Source organism: Chrysochloris asiatica, unplaced genomic scaffold, assembly GCF_000296735.1.
Source record: "Chrysochloris asiatica unplaced genomic scaffold, ChrAsi1.0 scaffold00004, whole genome shotgun sequence".
Taxonomy (NCBI): domain Eukaryota; kingdom Metazoa; phylum Chordata; class Mammalia; order Afrosoricida; family Chrysochloridae; genus Chrysochloris; species Chrysochloris asiatica.
In genome coordinates, this window is record NW_006408522.1 from 46,738,685 (window position 1) to 46,746,858 (window position 8,174).

Genomic DNA, 8,174 nt, shown 5'->3' on the forward strand with positions numbered 1-8,174 from the left:
AGCATTACTGAATAATCAGATGAGGGACAGTTTGCTATGTCTACTAGGTGGCTAAAGTATGATCCTCAGAGCCTATGGTTTGGACGGTCAACAACGCTTGGGCCCACAGGGGCTTAAAAAAAGTGTTTTTATATTTAAGGTTTTTATTGTGGATTGAGTAAAAGTTTACAGGGCAGATTACCAGTTTTATAAACTGGTTTGTGACCACATTGGTCTACTGGTGAATGGAAGATGAGGAAGGCAGCAATGAAGAAATGGGCTGAGTTCAACCACAGTCCATTGACTCCCATTGACCTGGAGATGAAAGAGAGAAGATAGGGTTGGTTCAAAGTGTGGTGAGGCCTGGGAACACCTGAGCCCATAGATAAGGACAAAGACACTCTCATAGAGCTGAGGGTGAAGCCTCCAGCTGATATGAAGTGAGGGAAGATGCACAATAACACCCAAACTTGCAGATAGTACCCATTTGCCCTATCCTCAATGGCTGGATAATCAGAATTCAACTAGAGAAAGATAAAAAAACAAACAAACAATTTTTGATAAAGGAAACAAAGGTAAACTGCTACAATTTGATGAACCTGACCTATACGCATGGAGGTTGTTGTTGTTGTTAAGTGCCGTCGAGTCGGTTCCGACCCATAGCGACCCTGTACAGGGTTTCCAAGGCTGTAAAGCAGAACGCCTCATCTTTCTCCCGCGGAACAGCTGGTAGTTTTGAACTGTTGGCCTTAAGGTTCGCAGCCCGATTCGTGTAGTAACTCTAAATACCAATAGAGAGGGAAGGAGTCTTCACATCAAGTATCTGGTTAAAAGAGATGGGGATAAGATTCTTACGATTCAATAGTGAGTAATTGTTATCACGACAAATTGCGACTGTCACAATTGTAAAGGTAGACATTTTGTAACAAAAACAGAAGAGTGGTTAATCTTATAGTCAAGAAACAAAGGACTCTAAGATCCTCAAGGGAGAAGAGCTCAAGTGGAATGAGAGACCTTATCCAGAGAAGCAGCAACACTAGAGATGGAGGCAGAGAGAGGATGTGGAGAGAGGGAGCAGTTGAGGATTCTAGATTCATGGGAAGAGAGGGACTAAGAGCTGGCGGCCAGGAGGTGAACTTGCAGAATGCACCCTTTGGTGGTGTAAATTATTATATATGCCTGAGTGTTTGTTTTTTAAAAAAGAGCTAAAGTGAATAGAGAGAAACACTGTTAACTGATGGTACATGGAGGGGATTATAATCATTGTAATGAAACATGGTATATGATTTGTTGAATGTAAAACTGGTGTATGCAAGCCCAAATGATTTTTGTTTGTTGGCCTTGTACCCTACAATTTTGCTAAAAGCCTCTATTAGTGCTGTAGAGTCAGTTCTGACTCATAGCGATCCAGTATAAGGTTTCTAAGAAGCTGCTCGTGGGTTTGAACCACTGATCTTGGGGCTCAAACTGACCTTGTGGTCCAGAGTATTATCCTGCAATGCCACACAGGACTCCATATTGGCCTGTAGTCTCCTCTTATTGTGAATAAACTTTTGTTTAAGACTCAAATCTTTATGCCTGAAATTATACTAAAACTTGAAAAAGTCTCTGTTAGAATTATGAATGTTGAGGATGAATTTGTTGTATGGATGTCTTTATAAGCCACTGATGTACAAGATTCTTGATTACATCATTACCACTTAAAGCAGTGGAAAATATACACATGTTCCATTCATATGTATACTGACATTTGTTCCGCAGGAGAAAGATGAGACTTTCTGCTCCCGTAAAGATTTACAGCCTCGGAAACCCTGTACAGGGTCACTATGAGTCGGAACCAACTCCATGGTACATAACCACCACTACCACCATATTTCTAATATTTATCAAAATATTAATTTCTTACTTCTGTAATCTTTACTTCTGTGACTATACTCCAATGTTAATATAAATTCATCATTAAAACCAATAAAGTATTTGAAATTAAAATGAGTAGTAGTTATATTACTCTTTAAAATATAAAGTTCTTATTTTACCACATTTTATTACTAACTTTTCTAGAGGAAGTTGACCAGGATTCATAAGTAAATGGGATACAATGTTATACAATGAGTTTAAAAAGAAACTCGGGTAGTTTGTTTAGAAAATAATAATTTTAGGTAGATACGAGTGATGCTTTCAAATATTTGAAAGGCGAGCATATCAAAGATAGAATTAATTAAGTTTTAAAAGGGCAGAAATGTGATCAGTGGTTAAAAGTTAAAGACAGTAGATTTTCTCTCATTAGATAGAAGAGTTTCATAATAATTACAGATGCTGAACAGAGATACGTTGTTTCAGGAGCTAGTTTGTTGTCCATCAGTGAACTTGTTTATGGAGAGTGTATATGAATTATTGTTGTTGTTAAGTGCCATGGAGTCTGTTCTGACTTATAGTGACCCTGTATAAGGTTTCCGAGGAGCAGCTGGTGAACTTGAACTGCCAATCTTGCAGTTTAAAGTAATTTTGTAGTCCAGATCATTAACCCACAGCACCACACCAGGACTCCAGAGAAATTTGTAAAGGAAATTCCCCTTCTTTAAGATCCAATGATTCACTTCAACTTTGGGTGATGCTTTCTTCTATAAATTCTTGAACCATAAATTTAGCCCTTAATACATACCATTGTACATTACTATTTCTCTGTGACCACTTGTGATTAGCTTTGTTTATGTTTTTTTTTCCTGTCAGGAATTGAATTGGGTCCTCCAAATTATGTATCAATGAGGCTAGGCCATGATTCCCAGTGTTGTGCGGCTGTCCTCCATTTGTGATCTGGTGTGATTATCCTCCATTTTACCTATTGCAAATCCTGACCTCTATACATTAATAAGGCAGGATTAGTGTAGGGTGTATCTTGAGCACAGCCTTTTACAAGAGAATGATTCAAGTCACTACTTTTACTCAAGTCACATCTTTACTTGAGTCACACATTTTATCTTACAAGAAATAAAAGAGAGATAATTGAGGAGAGAGAAGAGCATAGAGAACCTCCCAGCATAAAAACCCTGGGTACAAAAGGGAAGATTAATGTCAAGACACATAGAGATCTCCAAGGAAGGCTGAGTTCACAGATGTTGAAAGGAGACAAAGACCTTCCCCTAGAGCCAGCGCAGACAGAAAGCCTTCCCTTAGAGACGGTGCTCTGAACTTAGACTCCAGTTTCCTCACCTCTGAGAGAACATATTTCTGTTTGGTAAAGCCATGGTGGTGGTGGTGTTTATGTGGTTATGTGGAGTCGGTTCCGAATCATAGTGACCCTGTATAGGGTTTCTGAGGCTGTGAATCTTTACCGGAGCAGAAAGCCTTATCTTTTTCCTGTGGAACAGTTGGTAGTTTCAAATGGCAGACCTTAAGGTTCTCAGCCCGATTCGAACCACTGCACTACCACAGCTCCTTTGTTAAAGCCATGCACTTCGGTATGTCTATTAGAGCAGCAGTAGATAAGTAAGAAATACACCTATCTCAGTATGTTACCCAGATCTGACGTTGTTCAAATGTAATTGTAGATGGTTGTTCTTAAATCCATTACAATTAGGTTTTCATCAGAATTAATTGAAATTATGTAACTCTTGTGGCGCTGTGGGTTAATGCGCCAGACTACAAATCTGTTTGAATTGCAAGGTCTATGGTTCAAGCTCACCAGCCGCTCCTCGGAAACCCTGTATAGGGTTGCTATGGGTCGGAACCAACTCAATGGCACTTAACAACAACAAACACTTTTCAGATAGCATGATAAATTTGCTAAGGTGAATGATTAACATACAGTAAATATAAAATTTCAAAGAATGAGAGTAGGTCTGTTTAAAAGAGAGAGAAAATTGGAGAGTAAATTTGATGAAAGAAAATAAACATAGAAGCATGAACTGACCAAATAAAATGTTACATTTATTTATCCATTGAACCATTTGACCATCCAATGATCCACCCATGAGAAATCATATTTATTTAGTGTCTTTTATCCACCAAGCTGTAAGGAGCTCTGGTTGAATCTACCAGTTATTGTTTGGGAGAAAGATGAGGCTTTCTGCTCCAGTAAAGATTAATAGCCTCAGAAACCCAATACAGGGTTGCTAAAAGTTGCAACTGACTCCATAGCACACAACCATCACCACTATCAACTGGACTGTAGGATAAGCACTGGACTGCTAACCACAAGGTTGATGATTCAAACACAGTCGCTCCTCAAAAACCCTATATGGGGTTGCTATGAGTTGGAAACAACAGCAAATCTACCAGGCATGTTGGTAAATGCAAATATCTTCTATGTTGTTGAAGTATTTTTGTGGGGTCCCTGGGAACTTCTAGATAGATGTCTACTGGCTAGCAAAAAAGCTACATTTTTTTCTTTTCTTTTTAATTTCAAAAGCTGTATTAATGTCTGAGTACTCTAACATGCTAACTCAAAATTTAGGTCAGTTTTCACATTCTTTAGGATTAGTCCTGGATGTAGCATTTGGAAATCAGACTAACTTTTGATTTCCTTCATATATGGAAGCCTATTTGGAATATTTCTAGGGTGGCCTAAAATAAACTTCACTAAATTGATTCCTATTTCAGATTCCTAAATCATGAGAACTGACCAGACTGTCCATAGACTAATTCTTAATCCCAGAGACAGTCTCAAAATACTTGGAACAGGAAAAAGAAAGAAAGGTCAAGCCCCAAACTTTTGGCATTTTGAAGCCCCTATGGATAAACAGCAGCTACGCTAGAAGTAACAACTTATTATATAATACTTAATGTCTGCTCTTTTTTTGACCTCTTATTTGAGATGGCTCCCTGCTATCAGAGGAGAGCCCACTGAGAAACTTTACAGAGTTAGTAATAACAAAGGAATTTGGAAGAAAATGGGTGAAATCAGAGACCATGAATTTATGGTCTTTGTCAAATAATATAAGTACCTGTTTTGACTGAATAGAAAGAGATAATAGCTACATTTCAAAATTTGTTCATTTCTTTCTTACTGGCATCTTATCTTTGTACGCTGAGGTACATCTCCATGAATTCCTTTTCTTGCATGTTCCAAATTAGGGTGGGCTTCAAGAAGCACACTGCATTTTCTGGGAAAAAAAAAATCCCTATCTAAATAACACACATGCACACACACATCATGTGCATAGGAAACTAAGGCATGAAAGGACTGTCAATTTGCAAAAACCTTATAACTCGTATTGATTTGTATAAAAATATTACTCCTGAAAGATTTGGAGGGCAGAAGTTAAGCAGCAGCCATTTTTGTAGCTCACATGAGTTGTTTATTACTGATTCATCTCATTGGCAGAAGGTGGTTCATGGTCCTGCAACTGCCTCACTTTCTTGGTACTCCCCTTTAGCACCTCTAACTCCAGGTGCATTGTTTAGCTACTTAATGAGGGCCCTGGCTTCTGCTGTACACCTGAGTTATCAAGGCCAGCAGCAATGAGAACTTACATAAATTTCAATCTGTCCTTTTGGGCTCTAATTATTGCTAGTGGGTTCTAGTTCATTTTGTTCTCTTCCACTTTGCATCCACCTTTCCTTCCTGACTGCCCTGTGGATTTCAAGCTACAGCAGTAGATACAAAGACCACAATCTTATAGATAGTGCTGAACAAGCTTCCATGATTACATAAGGTCAAATCTCTGTAACAAATTTGTTAGTATATTATCTTCCAGTGATTCTACTTCCCTGATGGAACCCTGCCAGTAATTCCAGATTCTTATTTCTCCTATTCTTTTAGGCAAATTTGGAGTGCCACATGATGAGACCATGAGGGGAAGGAATCACTCAATCGTGTCTGAGATTGTGTTGGTGGGACTCACTAGTACTTTAGAGATGCAACTTGTCCTCTTTCTAGTTTTCTCTGTGTTCTATGTAGCAGGTATTTTAGGAAACCTTCTCATTGTGATCACACTGATCTCTGACTCTCACTTGCACTCCCCCATGTACTTCCTGCTGGCCAACCTCTCCTTTATTGACATATGGGTTTCTTCTAGTGCAGCTCCAAAAATGATTTCTGATCTTTTCAAGGAAAGAAAAGTAATCTCTTTCCAAGGCTGCATCGCTCAGATGTTCTTCATTCATGTTATTGGAGGGACTGAGATGGTGCTGCTCATAGATATGGCCCTTGACCGATATGTTGCTATATGTAGGCCTCTCCACTACCTGACCATCATGAATTTTAGAACTTGTTTCTTACTCTTGGTGGCTGCCTGGATCATTGGAATCATCCACTCATTGATCCAACTAGTATTTGTTGTAAATCTACCATTCTGTGGCCCCAATGAAATAGACAGCTTTTACTGTGACCTTCCACGCTTTATTAGGCTTGCCTGCACAGACGCCTACAGATTGGAGCTCATCGTCACTGCCAATAGTGGATTCATCTCTCTGGGAACTTTCTTCATTTTGATTATCTCCTACATCTTCATTCTGGTCACTGTTTGGCAACATTCTTCTGGTGGCTTGTCTAAGGCTGTCTCCACACTGTCAGCTCACATCACAGTGGTGGTCTTATTTTTTGGTCCATGCATCTTCGTGTATTTGTGGCCACTTCCCACAGTTCCAGTGGATAAATTCCTTGCCATTTTTGATGTCATTGTCACCCCACTTCTGAACCCTGCTATCTATACTTTTAGAAACAAGGAAATCAAAGTGTCAGTGAGGAGACTGTTAAGCCAGATCTTGAGTTTTAGGAAGCTGTTTTAAGTGATTTTGATAACAAGAAGGCAAGCTTCTCTAACATTCTCTGCTTATGTTACATGTGTATTAACACATGGCAGTTTTTGTCTCTTTCTTGTACCTCATTGACAAACAGGATTCTAGGTTGGCCTGCTATATCTCTTCTCCTGCTCTACATTCTGAAGAGGCTCTTTCCTTGTCTGATTGTTTGGGTTTTGTGACACAGAATATGAAGATAAGTGCTTTGGAATCATTTGCAACTATTAGACAATTTCGGGAGGGAAGACTCTGGAATGAGATGTGGAGCATCAATAATGTGTGAAAAAGATGAAAGATAAAGATATTTAAAAGATACATTGTTGTATACATGTTGTTCTTCAGTATCTCTTGCCTTCAATAAATGAAAGTAAAAAGCTATAGTTATTTTTGAGGGCTGGCCACATTTTTCTAATCACAATAATGAATGTGAAATTGGGTCACTGGGTATGGTTTCAGAAGTATTTTTACTTTATAATTACTCCAGTTCTTTCAAAAGCTATGTTCCTGTATTGCTGGAGGATTTGAACAATGGGGGCTGAGTGAGGGCAAAGACAATGACCTATTTAATAGTTCTGTTACAGCTAGTGCATCTTTGCTCTAAGTGTATTGAAACCAGCAGAGTTTCCTCAGAGAAACTCTTTTCTTTTATAGTGTTATGATTACAAGCACTTCAGCCAGACTACATAACTTTAAATCTCGGTTTTGCTTCTCAAGTTGCTTAAATTTTGTATAACTGTCATAATTTGTAAGATAGGGATAAATAGGTCGAACCATCTGAAAGTCCAGATACTTTATGACTTGTAAAAATAACAGTCTTTATGGTTCAAAGATACCTTTTTGGTAAGCTTATAAGGATCAAGTGAATTAATATTTGTAAAATGTTTTAATCAATTCTTGGTCTATAATGTTATATTATTATTGGATATTATGGAGTCCTGTTGTAGCGTTGCGGGATAATGCACTGGACTGCAAGATCAGTTTGAACCACAAGGTTGGCGATTCAAACTTACCAACCGCTCCTTGGAAACCCTATCCAGGGTCGATATGAGTTGGAACCAACTTGATGGCACTTAACAACAACAAATATTATATAAGCACTTGTCAAGCAAAATTAAATAAAACATTAAAACTCTTCTCAGTTTTGAAGATCTTCTCCCATACTGCCTACAGATTATTCCTTTCCTTTCTAATGCCATTTGTCAGTCCTTGGTCTAGAACTTATTTTCTTCCTAATAGAATGACAGCATTTTCAACAATCTTAGATGTTACAATTCCTCAAATACAAAGATATCAAAGTGCCACAGTCAAATTTATTTTTGGTGTTTTCTTTGTACTTTCTTTCTCATATCCAGCTGTCTTCTTATATGTTATATCAGATAAATGAAGCTTGTCCCAGTGTGGCACTGTTGGATCTGCTTTAGACTGCTAACCACAAGGTTGGTGGTTCAAACCCA

The 8,174-nt window shown here is 38.4% G+C and overlaps 1 protein-coding gene across 1 annotated transcript; it reads left to right on the forward strand.

Annotated features, from left to right (window-relative positions):
* Window positions 1-5,769: 5,769 nt before the first annotated feature.
* On the forward strand, window positions 5,770-6,708 carry LOC102811664 (olfactory receptor 4F21-like). Its single transcript, XM_006831909.1, has one exon. The coding sequence runs from the start codon at window positions 5,770-5,772 to the stop codon at window positions 6,706-6,708; it is 939 nt and encodes a 312-aa protein (XP_006831972.1).
* Window positions 6,709-8,174: the final 1,466 nt, after the last annotated feature.

Coding starts and splice junctions, on each gene's coding strand:
- LOC102811664 (XM_006831909.1), top strand. CDS start 5,770: ATGAGGGGAAGGAATCACTCAATCGTGTCTGAGATTGTGTTGGTGGGA.